General features: G+C 34.5%; 1 protein-coding gene across 1 annotated transcript in view; it reads left to right on the top strand.

The window, feature by feature from the left end:
• Dok6 (docking protein 6) overlaps positions 1 to 21586 on the top strand; it is a 457708-nt gene that overhangs the window by 298125 nt on the left and 137997 nt on the right. The window contains exon 5 of the mRNA XM_003466521.4: positions 9946 to 10135. Within this exon, the coding sequence (XP_003466569.1) occupies positions 9946 to 10135 (190 nt within the window). The remainder of the gene's footprint in view (positions 1 to 9945; positions 10136 to 21586) is intronic.

Genomic DNA, 21586 nt, shown 5'->3' with positions numbered 1-21586 from the left:
TCTATGAATTTCTTGCTTCTGACTTCATTCAGGATTATTGTGACAAATGAATAAGATATCCCACAAAAAACACCAAGGATGATGTCTAACTAAGAACAAGACGATATTTCTCTGGACCTTCTATGAACATCTCAATGGCATTCACATCAGTGTGTTAAACAAGAGAACTTTAGGCTCTCCTAGCAATAAAGGAGTCTCCAGACAGTGGGCACTGGATATTAATATTTTAACAGCCTCCATTGATTGTCCTTATCATTTATGTTTGAAAGCTGAGGATAATACACTGAATTATAATTAACTTTCTAAAAATCTACCATGATTTTAGAAATGTGTCCACTTCTTGCAAAGTTTTGAAATTCTGGACATAGAATATAATCATAGTTTGGTTGCATTATCTTCAAATAAAATTTTTATTTCTATGGGAGTGGCATTCCTTTCTTTAATTCCTTTTTATTTGTGGCGTTTTGTTTTTTTTTTTTTTTTTTTTTTTTTTTTTTTTTTTTTTTTAGTTTGCATTCCCAGAGATTCATCTATGTTTAAGCCTCTTTTCTGTAATTTTATAGGCTGCATATTTTTCCCACCTAAAATTCATATATTGAAATCCTAATCCTCAGTAATTCAGACTGCTGAAAGTATCTGGACATAGGATATTTATAGAAGTGGTAAGGTAAAATGAGCTTGTGTAGCAGTGCCCTAGTCCAGTATGACACATATTCTCATAAACTGCAATTTATGACACAAACAGAGAGAGGAAAAACCATAATAAAATACAAGAGGCAGCGGAGAGGGGGCCTACAAGCCTAGGAAAGAGAGCTCTGAGAAAATCCACACTAACACATTCACATTCTGAATTTATTAATTTCTGTTTATTCACTATTATTGCTCATTAGTTGCTTTACAAATCTGAGTTTACTTGGTAGCTCTTTTTTGGTCTCTCAAAATGGATATCTGAATCACTGATTTTTAGCTACACACTTCAGTGCTTTATAATGCTTAATTTTTTTTTCTTTGAGCAAACTTAAAATCTTAATTCTAATAATGTTCCTAGAGTTCAGATAATAATACAAAAAACGTTAAAGTTTTGAAAAAATGTTGACCTAAATTTCTGCTTTGCCATACAGGAAAAGTCAAAGTATTATCCTTTATTATAACTTTTATAAATAAGATATAGTATAAAATTTACACTTCTAATGCTCATTTGGTGAACATAATTTAAAAATAAAGGAAATAACTTAGAAATGATATGAAATAAAACAAGTTAATATGTGTAAGGCATTAGTTTTAATAACAAATTTCAATAAATTATTTTTATTAAAACAGTTTTTGCTCAGATTGTTTTTGTTTTGAAATAAACTTCACACTGCTCAATAGATTTAAATTATCCAGTCTGACTCAAGAAGATATAGAAAATCTAAAGAGCCCTATAACCATTAATGAAATTTAAATCATCATATAACTTCCCTTATACAAACTCCAGCCTCATATCGCTTCATCTTTGAGTTATATCAAATATTTAATGAAGAAATAATATCATCACTATTCTAAAAATTGCTAAAAATATCACAATTAATTTCATAGAATTGCTAACCTAGATACCAAAACCAAACTCTATTCAAGTATATATACTAGAGGCAAACATCTTATATGAATACATACCCCAAATTCTTTAAAATTATCAAAAATTAAATGGAATATTACATTTAAAAAGACAAATATTCCAGTTCAATATTGGCAAATCATCCAAAATTCCATAGATATTTTATCACATTAATAAATTAACTGATCAAGAGAAAATTATAAATTAAAATTTATATATAAAAGACATTTGGTGAAATACAACATCCATTTGATGAAATGTAACATCAGTGTATCCATTTAAAATATCTCCTGAAAATGTAGAGATAGAAGAGGATTTCCTGAAACTAATGGACAATCACAAAAATTCTACAGAAAAGATCATTCTTATCCATAAAATCTTGAATGCTTTCCACATAACACTGGGAATAAGATAACAGTATGTTCTCTCACTCCTGATAGTATTTTACTGAATCTGATCTATATCATATGACTACAAAATAAAGTAAAATCATAAAAGCTGATAAAGAAGTATAATCTAAAATTGTGTACCAGAAAAATATTAAAAGTCTTCCAGAAAGCAACTATAAATAATAAATGAATTTAGTGTTATTGAAGGAATGAATGTTGATATTAAAAATTACATGTATTTACATATTATATTTTATATATGCCACAAACATAGAATTAAATATTAACATGTCATTTACTAAGGCATCCAAAATCATCACATACTTAGGGAAAAAAATGGAAAATGATACACCAGCTACATTAGTCAGCTTCCTTTTTACTGGGACCCAATACCTGGTATCCTCAGAGGAGGATTCAAAGGAGGAAAGGATTAATTTGGCTCTTTATTCAGAGATTCAGTCCATGATTGTCCTGCTCCAAGACAGAAGTTGGAAAACCACGGCAGATGATAGCTGTTCACCCCCTGGCAGCTGGGAAGCAGAGAGACAAGGAAAGTCAGGAATGAAACTATACCCTTCCACCCGCTTTGGTTCACCTCCTACAGCCTCACCTGCAAATAGCACAGTCATAAATTCATTAATGTATTCATCCGCTGATGAGTATATCTCCAAAATCCAATCACCTTTCTAAAGTCTCACCGCTGAACACATGAGACTGTGGGGGACATTTTAGATCTAAACCTTAACAAGACCTCCACACTGAAAACTAAAAGATCTCAGTAAATGAACTGTTAAATTATGTTCATGATTGGAAAGTTTAATTTTGGTAAGGTAATAACCCTCCCAAATTAAGATCTGGGAAATTCAGCATCCACTCTCCATAAAAGTCCCAAAAGCCAGACATGATTTCAAGAGCATGAAAATTTCATTTTAAATGCCTTTGGAAGACTATCACTAGCTAAACAATCTTGGAAAGTAAGAACAAAATTGATATGAGAACACTTTTAGAGCTCTCTCTGTCAGTGACAGTAATCAAGACAAAGAATAACAAAACAATCAATAGGGCAGAGTAGAGAGAAGAAATAGAGCCTCGTATATGTGCAAATAATTTCGCCAAGAACACCAAAGTCATTTTTCATGAGTTTCTTTGTCATTTGGAGAAAAAAAGTAAAACTTTTTAAATAAATTGTCCTAAAATGACTGGATTTTTAGATGGAAAATAATGACCCAGACTCCTTATGTACAGCATACTCAGGCATCAATTTAAGACAAAAATTTCTTATATGAATCACTGAAAGCAGAAACTATAAAAGAGAAATCAGATTCACAAAATTCAAACATACGCTCATCAAAAAATGCCATTCAAAAATTTAAAATGAAGTAAATAAAAAGGCGATATATGGATGCAACAATTAAGTGATATGCTGAGGCTGGTTGCTGTGCCCTAACATGCATTTTCTAAAAATAAAAAAGCACTATGCAAAAAGTGGGAATAGGGGGCTGGGGATTTAGCTCAGCGGCATAAGCGCTTGCCTTGAAAGCAGGCAGTCATGAGTTCGATTCCCGGTACCGATAAAAAAAAAAAAGGAAAAAGACCAAAAAAAAAAGTGGGAATGTTTTGCTTATGTTATTACATTGCTCAGTCTTCCAGTTCTGAAGGACTTGTCACAAATATTTAAGAAATAATGTTTTCCACCTTCTAGATTTAAGTAAAACAAAAAATTAGTGAAACTCTGAGATGAAATATTTTCATAAATGCAAGTTTTGCAAACTATAAAGAAAATACTCAACATGATTTTCTTATGAATTTGGAGGAAAACATTTAAATGATTCTCTCTTTATATATTTTGAGTTTGTATCAGCCAAGGTATTTCTGAAAAGCGGTTGGCAGTGTGTTATTCTTACAAGAGCTTATAACATGAGCCAGAGATTCAGATTTTAATATCCAATATATGTAATCACCAAGGACATTAATAATTATCTAAAATTTATATAAAAGAATACAGTAAACCCAATGAGCCAGCATAAAAGAAGTAAACTGTGTCTCAAATTGAGCTGAAAGTTACCTGTTGCAGCATAATTTGTTTTAGATAAGCACTGGCTTAATGTCATTGTTCATAAAACAGTTAATTATTAAACAAATTGTAGCACAGCTTTGTAGTAGCATATTTTACATTCATTCAATTTTATCCCTGAGGAATATTTAGTATACTGAAGTGCTTATAGCAAACGCAATACACAAGGTTAAATAACTTATAACATTCAGTATAATTGCAATTGTGTGTGAATATATTTATATATTAAGGAGCATTTACTGGGATTACCTCAATAAAGAAGAATAGCAGATGGAGTTTTATTTTTAAATAATTTTTTATACTTACTTTAGGGAGCATGGTTTACATAAAATGCAGATAAAATGCAGTCAACAGTCAATTTTTATAAAGAAAAAGAAAATGCTATTGAATTAAAAGATGCTGAAGATTTTTAAGTGCTGCTAATTATTCAAGAAATGTAGGTGTTCCAATTCTCAGTGACCATGTACTTTGAGCAGATGGCGCCTAGTAACTGAAGTTATTGCCACATAATTGGAAAATAAATTTTCAGTTTGGGTGGAAATAGAGTCACAATTTCTGAAGAGTTCCACAAATTTTGACAAGAATAAATCATGCCTTGTTTTGCTGGTGGTTTTAATTGCAATATTTAGATCTCAGAATGTGGCTCAGCATGCAAACACCTGCTTCTTCAGAATAGCTAAATTTCTTTAGTTTCTGGAGTTTAAGAGTGACCCCTCTGGTACTAGTGAGGTTAGAACTTTGGAAATAAAAATATGTGGTACAGAATCTTTTTGAAATGGCTCACCATCTTCCATATGATATGTGTTCTATTTAATTCCTTTAGCACTTTGTGAAACTGTTAACAATAAAGCAGATTGTGTCCAACAATCAGGGGATGGATTAAATCCCAAATTGAAGTGGATGTTTAGCAGTAAATCCTCAGTCTAGGTTGAGTATTTCAAATACCAGATTCTTGTGATCTTATTCATCAGTGCTTCATAATAGACCAATGTCTCCAATCCTTTGCCTGGATAATATTTCACCAACAGTTTTTGTTGTTATTGTTGTTGCTTTGTGTTCTTACTAAGATTTCATGTTTTCAACTGGTATGTTACAATTGATAAATAAAGTGTATAAAATGAGACTTTCTTATTATCTCAAAGATGTCCTGTGGCCCCAGAGATGTGGATAATGGATGAAGCACTAAGAAAGTCTTTGAAACAGACTGAAGGGTGTAAGAGAATTCCTTGAGAGTCTTTGTGGAAGCCTCTCAGTCACTTTCCACTGCTAGTACAAAACACCCAACACTCTCAGCTTAAAGAGGGTGAGGTTTATTTAGGCTCACATGTGAGCCCAGTGTCACCTGGCTCCACGGAGCTTTGTGGAAGGGCCTGGGCAGAAGACAACTGCTCACGCCCTGTTGGCAGGGCAGCAGAGGGAGTGAAGAGTTGGGTGGGAGAGAGTTGGGCCAAGAATGTTCCCTTCCAGGTCACAGTCCCAGTGCCTATCTGCAACCAGCCCCCTAACAGCACGTTAGGTATTATGACCCCAATATCCAATTACCTTCCATACATGAGATTTGGAGACTCTTTTAGATCTAAATCATGACAAAGAAGAATAGAAAAGTGGAGGACATTTACCACCTCCGCCGCCATGGGAGCAAGGGAGGTACTTAGAGGATGTTGGTCATTCATCAGAATAGGTGACTGACTCCTCCCCTGACCATGAGTCCAAAACTGTAGAGTCCTGCAGGGCTGCGCAGGTGGATACAAGACCAATGCACAGGGAATTTCAGGGAGCACTTGAGTTTGGAGCACAGAAGTTTCTATTGTCGCCATGATAAATTCAAGATCAAGAAACAAACTGGGGACTGAGGTGTTCATGAGAGCCAAATACAGAGATACCAGTCAGCAGCGAGACAAGATGCACTTCACATTGCTGGAAAAGCAGTGAGTGAGTTTTCCTGTGGACCACGTGGATATGTTAGATTAGCTGAGCTTGAGTCATCTTGAAAAGATCCACACCATGACTACCTGCCTAAACAATCCAGCAGGCAGGATACTCATAGAGCAGAAAATAAGAGCTCTGTGAGTGGATAATGGGACACTTCCCCCCAGGGACAGGGCAGTGTGTGAGTCTGGGGCATTTGAAACTACCTTTAGGAACATTCAGTGTGTTTGTGTCATGAAGGAAATAGAATTTCCATAGCAAAGATAGAGAATCCAGTGTACAGGTGTGTAAGTTGATATGCTGCCATCTGCTTTACGTGCCTACATTTTCTTCTAGACTATGTTAGCCCACTTCATAATTGAGTGTAAAATCCTTGGAAATTATCTATTAAGGAATAACTAATTTTGAATTTATGAAAATTGAAAATGTTTTTTTTAGTATAGTTCCTTTCAAAAACTGCAAGTAGTGTCAAAAAGAAGATCAGAGCATTCTTAACCATACAAAAGGGGATTACCTTAAAGTACGGGGTTAAAACTTTACAGGGCCAGGGATGCAGCTCAGCAGCACAATTGTCTGCTTCAAGTGCAAGGCCCTGAGTTCGATTGCTGGTACCAAAACAATCTGCTTTAAAAAAAGAGAAAGCAGAAGGCAAGCCAGGGAGAAAGTGGACAAAAATCAGTGGCATTGCGTTGCCTCAGCTAGACCTGGAAAGATTCCTTCAGGGCAAGTTACCCAATCACTAGTTTTTTGTTTGTTTGTTTTTGTTTTCTGGGGATGTGCCTATGTGATTTTCTATCAAATGCTCTCTATCATGTGAATCTTATTATGTTCACTTCCTAATTATTGTACAGCTTTCTCCAGTGTTCAGTATACTCTTTCTGCTCTTTTCCCTGTTATCATGTGGTTTTATCTACTAACATTCAAATATTGTCATGATTTAGATCTAGAATGTCCCCCCAAATTCTCATATGTTCAGAGGCAGAGTTTTGGAAAAGTCATTAATCAGTGTGGGATCATTATCACACCAGTGAATTAATCCATTGATGAGTTCATGACTAAATATGCTATTAGCAGGAGGGGCCTAGGTGGAAAAGATGTGTCACTGAGGTGTGCCTGGGAGGGAATATTCCCACTCAGCTCCTCCTCTCTCCTTGGCTGCCATAAGATGAGCAGCTTTATTCTGCCATGGCAATTTTTGCTTTGAGAAAGCACAACCAACTATAGACTGAACATTCTACAAACCTTAAGCCAAAATAAACCTCTTCTCCTTTATGTTGTCCTAGAGGCAGGAGGGTAGCAAGCATAGGCACATAGATACTTCAGAGAAAAGGTAATAGTTCTGATGGGTTCTTCATTATTCCTAAGATTTTATGTACCATCCATTTAAAGAACACAGTGTCAAAAATTTTTTACATATAGGGCCAGGGCATAAGCACCAGCCTGGCAAGTGTGAGGTCATGAGTTCAATCTCTGTTACTAAAAAAAAAATTTTTTTTACATGTTCGATTTTTCTCTGATATCTGAATCTTGGCATGATTTTCATGGTAAATACAAGGAAGAGTAGTATTAGTTAATATATATATTTTGTCTTGGCATTCTGTGGTTATCTGCAGACTCAAGTTGATGGAAACGAAAATTGTAGAGGAAAAGTGTTCTTTCCACTTTCCTAACAGTATTGTTTTAGCTTCTTTCTCTTGCTGAGACAAAATACTCAATATCCATAAGATATAGGAGGAGAAATTTATTTTAGCTCACAGTTGTATGGGTTTCAGTCTATGGTCAGCTGTCTCCAAGGCAAGGCAGCATGCCAGAGAGGCATGACAGAGGAAAAGTAGTCCTTGGCAAGGTATCCAAGAAACAGTAGGCAGTCATACTCTCCCAAGACACACCACAGTGACCCATCTCTCCCCACCAGGCTTCAACTCCCAATGTCACACCCAGGGATACGCCCACAAGTAGAGTAATCCAGAATCGCATACCCAAGATCCAGGGACCTCCCAAAAGGCCAACCTATGAGTGCATGAGGCTTTGGGGAGACATCTTTATGGAAGCCTTAACAAGTATTTCAATGGGACAATACATGCCATTGAAATATGATTAATTCCAAATGTAGAAGTTGATCAAGGCAGGTACTGATCAAAGAGAAGACTGATATTCTGGCATTATCTACATTCCTGTGTCAACTTGTCATTGTGTTCAAATTTCATTTATGCACATACATGAGATCATGCTCCGTGGATTCATTATTTGTAATCATATTTGATTGGACATTATAATAGGAATGTGAATAATTTAATGCCAAGTGTTAATAGTTGATTTGCATGCAAGAATTTTAAGATCTATGGAATGAGTATATATTTGGGCCTTTCCATCACATGGGACAATGTTGTTTTTTCTTTTTCAGCTATAAAATAAATTTCCATTTGTCATTTCCTTAGGAAATGAACATAAACTGCATAAAATATCAGTTTCAATAACCTAAGTAAATGTTGTCATAAGTTTATCTTTTGTTGAAAATATCCAGGTAGATGACTATAAATAATAATCACATGACTACTAAATTTTAAGCTATCATACTTAAATTAACTCATTTGGAGTCTGGTTTTTGTTTTGGATAAAATACTTTCCAAACAAAGATTTGTTCAATATTTATATATAGTACAGGCAGGTCCAGCAGAGCACCAGCAAACATTCAACATTTAATATTGTGGCATTATGATGGATGGCAGTGCAACCCTTTCACATATCAATCCTCCTCCAACTGCAGCCATATTATTGTGCTTCTCAAAATAATTCAATCACCACTGCCTCTGAAGCATTTCACAGTTAAACAGTAATTCACAGAGATCTATCTGCCAGTAACTCTTAAACTTTTTGTTACCTTGATGTCATTTTTCATCATTCCTCAATGTTTGCATCCCATATTTATCATAGCATATATTTGTTGATGCAGTTAACTAATAGTTATTGTTCACTTGCTATAAACCATGGATACATTTCTGAGATTTAGCGTAAATTTTAAGATGCTTTATAGGGCATACAAAGTTCTTTACTTCCTGCAAATTACAAACTAGGCTTCTTTCCTTTATTCTCAAAATAAAGAGCATTGATTCATTTAAATTGGAATCAAGGACTGAAGAATTTTTGCTGTAGCCTTAAGGTACACTTGAAGTATTAAAAAAAGTTTAGAATCATTGCCTAATAAAATTTTGAACTATAAAATACCTATGAATGAAATGAGTTATGTACATTTATTGTGCTTATCTGGGCAGAGTAAAATTCTTCAAAAACCAGTAATGATTATCTAAAACGAGTGTCTGCTGAATTTGACTATGGCTACAATTTGTTGTGAAATGCAAACTAAATTATTTTTGCAGTGCTTAAGTGCCTAATAAGTAAGCCTACTGTGCAGTAAGCATTTTATGTCTCTAAGGTAAAACTGCGTCAGATTTTTTCTCAAAAAGAATAAACTCCAACTAGATTCTCTGAAGAAGCAAAAAGTGAGCATCATCTAATAAGAGACTTCACTTAGCTTCTACCCTTATTTTTCCATTGTGTAAATTAAACACTTAATCCTCACTTCAGAATGCATGCAGTGAGAAGTAACAGGATGAGTGTGTGAGTGAAGTAATGATTAACTGGTGTGAGGGACACATGAGAGGACAATTAACATGTGTTATGTACAAATACCAACTTTCCATGATAAATGTAATCACTATGTACTGCAAACATGTAATAAAAATTTTTAAATAGAATAATGAACTTTTATTTTCATACATAAAACAGAAAGAGGTAGTGTTTTGCAATGTATATCAGGGCCACCAAGGGATATAACAGCACTTCCTGAAATCTGTAGGTATAAAGATTAATAGCATATTGCTAAAAAAAAAAAAAAAAAAAAAAAACCTGCCATGCTTCTTTTCACTTAATTTTCTCCCTGCTTTGTTTCTTTGCAGAACGATTCAATGTTTATCTCATGCCTACACCAAATCTGGATATTTATGGTGAATGCACTATGCAGATCACTCATGAGAATATCTATCTCTGGGATATCCACAATGCCAAGGTCAAACTGGTGATGTGGCCTCTCAGCTCCCTAAGGAGATATGGTCGAGACTCAACATGGTTCACTTTTGAGTCTGGAAGGTAAGCTCAAAAGCAGAGACCAAGCTCCAGAGGTGTGGAACAGATTCCAGAGAAAAAATTTCCATCCTAACTTGCGAGGGATGCCCTTTATCTCTCTAAAGGTTAGAAGTTAACAAAAACAAATGTTCTCCGGGGCTGGGGATTTAGCTCAGTGGCATAAGCGCCTGCCTTGCAAGCAGGCAGTCGTGAGTTCGATCCCTGGTACCGATAAAAAACGAAAAAAACAAATGTTCTCCAGATTCTTATTGATTAATATGAAAGAAAAGTGTTCTAATTCTTAGGACAGACTAGTCACCCCATTCAAACTAAATTTAGTCTTTATACTAACATCAAGTTGTTTTGATAATGCAGTGTATCTTACAATAGTAGCATAATACTGGTTTTTGTCTTATGCTCATACAAGAAGATTACCATAAAATTAAATATGCCCTTGCATTATTTTTGTGAGTTCATATCTACAAGCAATAGAAAATGGTGTTTTTATAAAATTGTCACTTTTTAGGTTTGTAGTGAGTTATGTCACTCATACATCCAGATGTTTATGTTAATGACATTAGTAGTTAAGTATTATATCAATTTAGACTGAAGAAATATTGGCATATCCGTAATTATGAAGTGTGTAACTGATATTTTAAACCTAGTATGTCAGGGCAAATATGTTGGTTTTTCCGTCATACCATATGTTAGAATCTGTAAATGTTTAAAACAAATGCTTGCTTCACAATTATTATTCATAGATTTAATCATAAGCTGCAACCAACAAAATCAATTTTTTTTTTGCTATAACCCTTTTGATATTGTCATCTGGTACTCAAAATATGACTTAGATTTTTGGATTCCATATAAGAAAAATATGTTTAATTCATCAGTCTTCACGTAGTAGACGTGATTTTCATATTGTAAAAATGAATCCATACTCCTAAAAAGGAATTATTAGTGTAGTTTCCTTGCATTTAGGGTAGCAATTTTAAGTCCTAAATTTCTCTTGAAAAAACTGATATTTACTCAAGGTATATTCAAATAATATCCATTTAGGGTAGATTATGTATCTTTTAAAATTTTAAAGAGAAAAGAAAAACCTGAGCTAAAATAATTTTACCAGTTTTTATATATTTGTACCAAGGAAATAGTAAATATATTAAATTCTCCACCCTTCTGATTTCTCTGAAGAATCTTGGTCTTTTGTTAATTAGTAGCTAGGATCACTTTCACTGATCTATTTTTTTCCTACCTAAAATTTGAAAGTAATGATATTTGCTTTATGGATAACTGTTGAAAAATAAAAATTCTAATTTTTTAAATAGTGTGCCTTTTTAGAAAGGCACACTATGTAAAAATTACATGATTATGAAAAAAAAGAAATTACATTTTTATAGAATCATCCACCTAAAATCTATGATACATTGGGTGTTTTTTTTTACTGACCTTAAAATTAAAGATAGATATAGATATAGATGCATTTTTGAGACAGGGTCTCACTACATAGTTTGGCCTGTATTTGAACTCATCATGTAGCCCAGCCTGGCCTTGACCTCACAATTCTCTTGCCTCTGTCTCCTGAGTGATGGGATTGGGTGCTTGTGCCCCGCACCAAGCTGTTTGCCTGTTAACTTCCTCCTCATGCTCAGGGACACCATGTCCAGGCTGCCTTCTGTCTGTCTCCTCTGTATGCCTCTCTTCCTTTTCTTATGTAGAGCAGTTTGATTCTTACCTGCCTTGTCATTAGAAGAGGCTTCTTGCTCATAGTTTCGATAACAAGTAGGTTAGTTTTTTTCTTGGTTATTCAGAATTTTCATCCCATTTATAGCCCTCTGCATTAGGTTTTGATAATTTCATTTTCTGTATTCTATTTTGTATTTTCATTTCATATTTATGTTTTTGGCAATGTCTTATTCTTTCAAAGTCTTTAAGGAAAGTTAATTGACTTTCCACAAGATTTAATATCGTTGTTCTCAACCAGAGTTCCAATTTACTTCGTATACATGCTGATTTGTCTAACGCATGAGTTGATTTCCTGTGAGCATGATGATTTCTAATGTCTTTAAAACATATGAGAAAACACAAGTATATCAGAATACACAAAGACCAGTAATCTTCAAAAATTCTTATTGATTTGGATAATTTTTATTTCTTGTTTACCAGAAGAGCTTTTTTAAAAATTAGCATTTGAATTCTAAAAATCATCTTAATCTCCTAGGAATTAAAATTAAATTTAGATCACAGGTCTGTCAGTTAACCATAAAACTCAGATTTGTGCTCCCCTGTAGTTGCGTTTTCTTCTTTGAATTAGGAAAATTATAATTTTCTGTTTTCTGTCCATGTTTAAGGAGACTGACTGAGTTACTCTGTGAAGCTGTGAAGCCTCAGTCTTGCTGCATCATGGGCATTTAAGATCATGACCATTTCCTTTTTGTTGGTACAGTGTGTCTGTTTCTAGTTTCTGAGTGAAGCTTCTCCTTCAGTCTTCCAACTCCCTCTGTGCATAATTTTAGCTAAAGACGGAAAATGTGGGCCAAAATAAGCCAAATGCACACCTTGGGAGAGACTTGCCTTCAAAGCTTAAGGGGTAATTATGAATCCTGCTTTAGAAACAGAAATCAGGGTTACTTGCATGAGTCAAGAATTTGTGGCTCATTGTGAACATCAAACTGGCACATTAAGACTTCGGAGAACAGAAAGAATGAAAATACTGAACAGTTGTTTTGCTTTCTAACTGGGGCTGAGAGAAAACTGTGAATTAGTACTGCAGATGTCTGTTTCATTAAGAGTCCACAGGATATAAGGACTCTAATTTACAGAGTGTAATTCTTTGGAATGAGTTTATGATTCCATATTACTGTCCTTGGGAAAATTATATTATAGAGCAATGAAAATCAAACTTCCATACACTAAAAATTATTAAAGGAAATACTAAACAAGTTTATTTTGATAAAATATTAAAGATAAAAGCATAGTAGCTGCACATAAGGTTTGTATGCAAATTTGATTTGATTTGATATGAAGTAAAATTTTATTTTCAATTGAAAGTAAAAGTTTAAAAACGTATCTTCCAATGGCATGAAAATGAAGTAAGTATAACTGCATTTAATGCATTATGTGCATTGTATGTGAAAAACTGTAAAACAGTTTAGAGAAATTCTTAAAAATCGATAAACAATATGCACATGTTCAAAACCTAGAAGGTTCTATATTTTAAGATGGTGGTCTTCTAATTAATATATAAATGTTATGTATTCCTCTAAAAGAATGTCAAGACCGGAATATAGCTCAGCGGCACAGGGCCTGCCGGGCAAGTGCAAAGTTGTGAGTGCAATTCCCAGAACCAAATACAAACAGACAAACAAGCAAACAAAGAACCAATAAAAGAATATCTACTGCATTTTCTGAAATATATTACAAGCTGATTCCAAAATGAACTTGGATTTGCAAAAGACCTAAAATACCCAAAAAACTTAAAAGATCATAACTAAAGGAATTTAATTACCTAATTTTAAGGTAATTAAATTACCTTACCTTAATTAATTAAATTACCTTGTTGCACACCTAATAAATAATATAGTATAATATTAACATAAGGATCAACAGGGAACAATGAAGTGATCATATATATATATATATATATATATATATATATATATGATCAAAATGTATATACCTGTGATCAAAATATATAGTGAATGTTTGACTTTTTAAAAATGTTTTATACTAAAAGACATATTGCCATCAGTCCCTCTCAAAACTCTCCCCCTCACTTTGAATACACGTATTCAGTTCTTCTTGCTACTTTCTAAACAGTTTCTAGAAGTAGTTCTGAATCAGTTGCATTTTTGTGAGTGTCTTTACAAAGTCTGACCAATACGGCAGTAAATGCTGCTGCCCTGTGCCATCATACAAAAACGTTTGAATGGTTAGCAGTGAGAGTTTATCGAAAACAATCCATTGGAAAGAATGGTTACCAAGAAGAGCACAGAGAAACCCCAAGCCTCTCTGGATGTGGGTACCTTGTGTGAGTTGCTAGCAGGTCATTGTTCCTAGGTACATATGGCAAGATTAGAGATCTATTTTCATAACCTGGACAAGTTTAGGACTTTCTCAACTTTTTAAAAATAAATCACTTTTCCTTACTATTGAGATTTTGTGTATCTTATATTATCTAATTTTAAAAGTCAGTGCTAATTTTTGAATATGTGAGAAGAAAAAGCTTAAAAATCACTTGAAATATCTCCTTATTCAGATAACTGCTTTTCAAATTTGAATGTACTCCTGTTAGATGTATTTTAAAATGAATATAAAAATACTTACCCTTTTCTTGATATTTATTTAGAATCCTTTAAAATTAACAATCTAATGATGCTATGAGGTCTAAAAATATGGTTATGGTATCATTAATTTAGCATTAAAATGTTACCAAAAGGAACTACAATAAGTAAGTCCAAACTGACCATCTGTGAAAGATTTGAAAATCCATTACATTCTTAACAGGCCCTTGCTAAATAATTATTGAATTGCTAGGTCAAAACATGTGAACCTTATACAGGTTATTTGCAGTATACAAATTGCTTTCAAGAAAAGCAAAATCCACTTTCATAGTGAAAAAAAGATACCCTTTCTGTTCCCAAAAATACCCTTAAAACAAATGATGTTTTAAGGTTTTTCTGTTTTGTAAGAGCAATTTGCAAACTTTCTTTTCGCTCCTCCTTTGTTTACTTTTGAGATTGGAGGGTTTTTTTTTTTTTCCTTTCCATATTTCAGGCACCCTATTCCCATTAATGATGAGATACTGGTTACAATGTTGGGCATCTGTCAAAAATTCAAGATGTTCTCATTCTCGTTAAAGGAAACCACATACAGAAATGTTTTTTCCACATTTGAGCCAGAGAAATACAAAGGAAACATGCTTCCTGGATCTGATCTGGTGGGAGAGTTTTCTAGTAGCAGGGTTCAGGGCAATTTAGAGTACAGATCTGAGAGAGAGGCATGGCCAATCATCCCTGCAAACCTGAATCAAAGACCTGTTTTCTGCAATTTGTTTTATTAGTTTATGGTTTAAGACATATAATTTGATATGAATTCTTACCTGTCTGTATTACTATATTTACCGAAATGTAATACCAAAATACTGTCTTCTCACTGACAAAATTTTTCAAATGCATTGATAAATTCTACTGTTCTACTCAGCCAAAAAAATATGAACAATAAGAAAAAAATCTAGATCATTTGTTCTAGAGGGATGTATTCACAATCATAAACACACAATATAAGCTCCAGGGAGCCCAGGCCCAGATACAGATAACAGTGATATGAGGCTAGGGGCAGGAATAGTCCCCAGCAGGGAAGATGTTTGAGAGATGAATTTGGTCTCATATAAGCTCAGAACAATTGACTCTTTTACTGTAATGATTGTAACTTTGCATTTTAAGAGAAAAACCAACCAATTTGCCATGCAAGCTTATTTTCTGAAAATATCTCAAATTTACCAGACCTGCAGAGTAAGTCACGGGATTTGTGATTATGTACAGTTTTATCATTTGAAAGACAAACTACTTCTTAAGCTGCTAGTGGAGCATTTTCCCTTCTTATAACCTCATAAATATTGTAAGCAAAAATCAAGATGAGTTCAAATGCTTGCATGACAAAATTCAAATAAGCCTCAATTTCTTTTTTTAAATAAAATTATTGTTAAAAACATATCCTTCTGTTCAACACAATGCTTAATGTAACAAAATTTTTGTTTAAAATGCATGTCTTACTAACTTTGATAATACTGCCACTATTTAAAAGCCCTGGTAGAAAAATCTGGGTACAAACCTTTAACAGCTGGAAATTGAAAATAATACCAATTATTGCAATATGTTTCCTCTGGGCAGATAGTTAATGGGAACACATGATGTTGTGATATAATTAAGGCTTCTGTAATGTCATAGATAGGCTTAATTTTTGCCTAAGCCTTTTTTATCAGGACTCCAAAGAGAATGCCTTCTTTTTTTAATATATGCTCAGGTACAGTAGTTGAAAGATAAAGCAGAAGCTACTTAAATATGACTACTTAAATGTGTAAAAACATGAAACGTATACTATAGCATGTAATGTATGAATATAAAATACATTATACAAGATGAGGGTCTCTTCTGTGAAAAGCTTGAGATCAGGATTGTTTCAGATTTCTGATTTGAAGTGCTTCTGACAGCTAAAATATTTAAGCACTGATGTAATACTGAAAGAGCAGAGGATTTCAGAGCATTTCAGATTTTGAATTCAGAGATTAGGGATGCTCTGCCCATACAAAATGTAAATTGTCTGAGGAACCTCCAAAACTTTTTTAGAGCCTGATCCTAACCCTGAGTGTTATCACCCTTGCCTGCCTTTTTATTCACAAAATACTTAACTTTCCATCAAGAGTTACTAAGACTCAGTTCTTCATATAGGAGGATACTACTGGGTCTCTAAGATGATCTTCTGAACTACTGATACCTTTCCTGTAATTCTTATGCAGGTTAGTGCATAATTTGTCTGTAAAAATGCCTATAGTCTTTATCAAATGGGCCTGGTAGATTTCTTGAGTGTAAAATGGAAGGATTGAAACTAATTAAACTGAAGTACAACTGAACTCAAGTTCAGTTGAAGTGAGCAAAACATAAGCATGGATACACAGGTAGCTGTATCATTGCTATCACTTGACAGTGACCACGAAATGATGCCACTTAGCTATGTGATGAACAGTAACCAAACACACTCTGATTTCTGAAATACTAAAAGGTAAACTAAATGCATTTGCTGAATGAATGAATTAGCAAGTTGTTGCTGCTGTTCTGATAAAGCTAGGTGGGAGTGGTGATATGAGAAATGGGAATCCTGGGTGGACGCAGTCACCTTCTGCCCGAAGAGGAAGGAGATCAAACCGGAACACATCTCCCTCCACTGATTGTACCTCCTTGATTCTAGAAATCAATCCTGAACTTAATGACTATTAGTAAAGTTTAGGAACTTTCTGAAGGAGAATTAAAAAAAGCCTAAAAGAAAGAGCAAAACTGTCCCTGTGATCCCTACAGACCAATTAGTGAAAAGCAATTCACATTAAAGTATGTGTGGGTTCAATAAAAATGTATTGAACTTTAAAGTTAATGGAGCAAAAACTAAGATCAGAGCCTCCATTTCTTGATAAAAACTGTTTCCTAAGGCAATTAATTAATGCTTTATCCTAGGGGGAAAAATTAGTCCTACTATTATTATAGCAAAAGATTTACCAAATTAGACATAAAAAAAAAAGAGATACTAAACTCTCAAAAAGCCTTTATCTTACAACTACTTCTATGGAATTAAAGGAGAAGATTATATAATCCTATCTTTTTACATTCCTAGTACAAATTTTCATAGAAACTTTTCCTATGCCCATACCATGTCATTAAGCTCAGCTGAACACTGTAATTTAAATTTGTGGCATCCAAAGCCTTATTCTACAGCATGCTTTATTTATTTGTTTGACACTGATGATACTATAGAAAAACCAAGATGAAAAATACAATGTCTGTCCTTAAGGAGCTCACAGGATACTTGGAAAGACAAATCAATAAATAATTACAGTATAATGTAGGCATTCTAATAAAATTAATCAAAAGAAGGTTGTATATTAAGAAAATAGGTTACATAATTTTTTAAAATAAGACTGAACACTGTAATGACTTATTTCCTATATCACACTAAGCAGCTGGTTTTAGAAGTACTGAACTTTGTGACTCAGACATCTCAATATTAGACCCCCTCAGCTGACACAACAGGGAATAGGTGGGGGAAACTCTCCAGCAGGTATTATAAACCAAAATGTGTGCTCATGAAATTCATATGTTGAAGCCTTAACTCTCCAATGTATCTTGGTCACTTTCTTCCTTTTTGGGATGCAGTCCTGAACACACACTAATTAAGGAAAGAGAGGCTTATTTTGGTTTACATTTCAGCCCACTGTCCACTGGCTTCAAGCCAGGATGCAATACGCAGGTATAAGGCAGAGGATTAGCTGCTCAAACCCAAGGCAGACAGGAATCAATAGCATCGAGGGAGGACCTGAGAAGAGAGATAAGAGTCTTCTAAAGGGCATGCCCATGATGCCCCACCTCTTCCAACCACACTCTGCCTCTTAACAACAAGACTGATAATCCAGCTGCCTTCTAAAGGTCCCTCCTCTGAGCACTTGGGGTATGTGAATAGTTGGAGATAAGGCACTTATGGAAGTAACTCAGTTACCTAAAGTCATGAGAATGGGCTTCTAATCTGACAGGATTGATGGCTTCATGTGACAAGAAAGGCAGAAATTTGACTCTATCTTTAGCCCCATGCAGAAGAAAGTAACATGTAATTGAATAGAAAGAAGGTGGCCAACTATCTACCAGAAAGAGAACCTCATTAGAACTCAAAAAGACATTTTAATCACATTTAGTCTCCAAACTGTGTCAGCTGTTTAAACAGTCCTATTTATGGAAATTTGCTGTAGCATCCTCAGCTACATAATAGAAATAATTTGCATGCTTTGACACAGAGGTAACACAAGTTACTTCTCTCAACAACCCTTTATTCAGAACACCGCCTCCCATAGTCCACCTAACTGCAAAGGGTAAGTTCATGCAGGGAGGGTACAGAATATCTGGAAGCATCACCATCTCTGCCACATCACCTGTCAGATTAGCAAAGATTTGTTTGCTCCCTCTTTCCTACACATTTAATCTTTGCTTAGGAGAGACAACTCCAAAAAAAGAGCCCATCAGCCACTGAGACTACTGCAGAGTCTGCACGTTGTTTGTTGGTAGGCCTTTATTGTGTGCAGGTACAGCTTTTCTTGGTTTCAGAAGAATAATTTTAAGAGATAGTTTCTCTGCTCTGACCATACCATGAAATGATCAGTAATTTAAGAAACACAGAAAGTTTACACAGTAGATATTGACATTCAAGGAAGAAATTATTGGAAACCAAAGAGCAGGCAGGACTGGTCCTGGTGCATCTGAAATGCCACTTCCTAGATATCCTGCACATCTGACCTGAACACTGGCAGGGATCTTTGACTGGCCTCTCATTATTCTTTGGGAGGAGCTTACAGAACCTCTCTTCTCCTTGGCTCTGAACTCTGTACTGGCAGAACTTTCCTTTATCATTATGCCCCTTGGCCATGCCTGACTCGAACACTGAGTAAATGTTCTCTTGAGACTTTGCGAGTTTCTCAGCCATCTGTCCTAAGAAGGTTATAGTAGAGATAGATCTTTAGGCTGCCAGGACTTAGAAAGTCATAAACAGGGCATGAGAACAGAGTCGGAGCTGCAGAAGTAGAAACTGCCAGAACCATCTCTTCTGTTATTTGGTGGAGTTTCAGTTGACAGAAGTGCAGTTGAAACTTTAATGTAAGGGAGCATTTTGATTTTACAGAAATTTCAGACAAAAGCTTTGCAAAAAATGATAGTAACTGTTGAATCAGACTATAAAAACAGGGTTAAGATTCAACCAGTTAGAGTGAAAATTGAATGAAATACTTTTCATAAAATATGGAGGCGCCAAAGTAGTTCTACACAGCAATGATTGTTTCTTTATAAGAGATGCTGACGTTCTTAGAAATTGTAGAGGATGAAAAACAAGTCACTGTTGAAATGGCACCATGTGAAGCTGCCTCTCCACTGAAGTTCTGCAATCTTTCATCATGCAGATTTCCATGTCACTGTTTTATAATAAACCCAATTATCTAAATCAGTGGTAGCTTATGGTGTCTAAAATTTAACTGTACTTTATATGCATTTCCAAATAAATGGATAAATAGGAGAGTAATCTTTTAAAGATAAAAACATTGAAAGTCAGAAACATATTGGTTCAGAGATATTTTTCCTATAAAACTTTGTCAAAATATCATTAGGTAGCTGTACGTGAAATTCTAGTCTATCACATGTATCAAGGGCAATACAATTTGTAGAGAGAGCTTCTGGGATACAGTTCTTAGATCTTTTTGTTACCATTTGTTTATTTTTCTCCTATTTGATTTTAGTTTTATAAGCAGCTACCTTGACTTCATCAGGCTTCTTTAAGAACAGTATCACTGGGGCTGGGGATTTAGCTCAGCGGCATAAGTACCTGCTTGCAAGCAGGCAGTCGTGAGTTCAATCCCTGGTACCGATAAAAATGAAAAAGACAAAAAAAAAAAAAGAACAGTATCACTTAATTCTTGCTCCATGTCATTTTTATTTAATTAAAAATCATATGGGATATGCTACCATGTTACTGGGTTTTGTGAATCATCCTCATCAACTGAGACTTTCACAGAACTGTGGTGATTACAAAATATGTTCTTTTCTTTGAGATTATTTTAATTTGCTTCTATAAGTTTAAGACTTATTTTATCTCTTACTCTTCACATAATTAGCTTTTTCAATTTTGTATAGTTGTACATTTGTCAAACTCCTTCCATATTTTATTGGACATCCCCAGTTTCTTCCTGAGATCCTCTTTCTTGCATTGCTCACATTTTGTTATCCAACTTCTTCCCCTAGATGTTTTTGGAAAATTTTCTCTCAACCCAAAAATCTCCACAAAAGTAGTAGAGAAAGAAACCATTCTTACTGAATATTTGTAAAGGAGGATGTGACACTCTGTAAACATCCTGCTGAGAGGTTGCAAAGATCAAAAGAAAATTCCTCCCTTTTGTATATTCATATCAGACACTGTCACATCATGTTTTCAAGATAAACAATAACTGACCTCAAGTAAGAGAACTTGACAGCACTATTTGTCACACATAGCTCATGCAAGTGATGGGGTGAACACTTGCGCTGGATAATTGGCTTTATCCCTAGGAAAAGCAAATTTCTCACACTTTTATGACAGGACATAGTTTTACAACTTAGAACCAGTTACCCTGAAGTTAGACTCACACTCTACTGTTGAATCTGGAAACAGAAGTGTTAAGTCCCTTTGTGTTTATGCTTACTAATGTAAGTGCTCTTAAGAAAAATGGAGAGCAGGGCGATCTTTCTCCCCTCCCCATTTCAACAAAGAGAATTCAGCCTTTTATTTTAAGTTGTAATTATTCTTCAAGTGTAGAAACTCATTGGATATGCATCTCTTCTCACAAGTTTCAGGTTTTACTGAGAGGCAAGGGTTTGACCAAAGGTCTCACAACTGAATAGCATCATTTTCCCAAATTCCAAATCACCTTTCTTTATTCCTGGCTCAATTCCCATTCTAGTGCTACATATTGTAGGGCTATTTGTTTATTACTGCGGTGCTAGAAATATTAAATGAATTTATTCTTAAATAATAAACAAATCTCATTGTTTCTATTTAGCAGGGCTTTATTTCTCACTCATGTTAATTCACTTTAGTTCTGAACAATGGTGCTAAGCAACCAGGATATTTACAACAAATAAATAAATATTTTGGCTTACATACACATCCCTCTGTTTAGAGTCCTTTGTGGGGGTTCAT

Source organism: Cavia porcellus, unplaced genomic scaffold (assembly GCF_034190915.1).
Source record: "Cavia porcellus strain 051 isolate PalLab524CR breed Dunkin Hartley unplaced genomic scaffold, mCavPor4.1 scaffold_20, whole genome shotgun sequence".
Taxonomy (NCBI): domain Eukaryota; kingdom Metazoa; phylum Chordata; class Mammalia; order Rodentia; family Caviidae; genus Cavia; species Cavia porcellus.
This window is presented reverse-complemented; position numbering and strand designations above follow the sequence as displayed.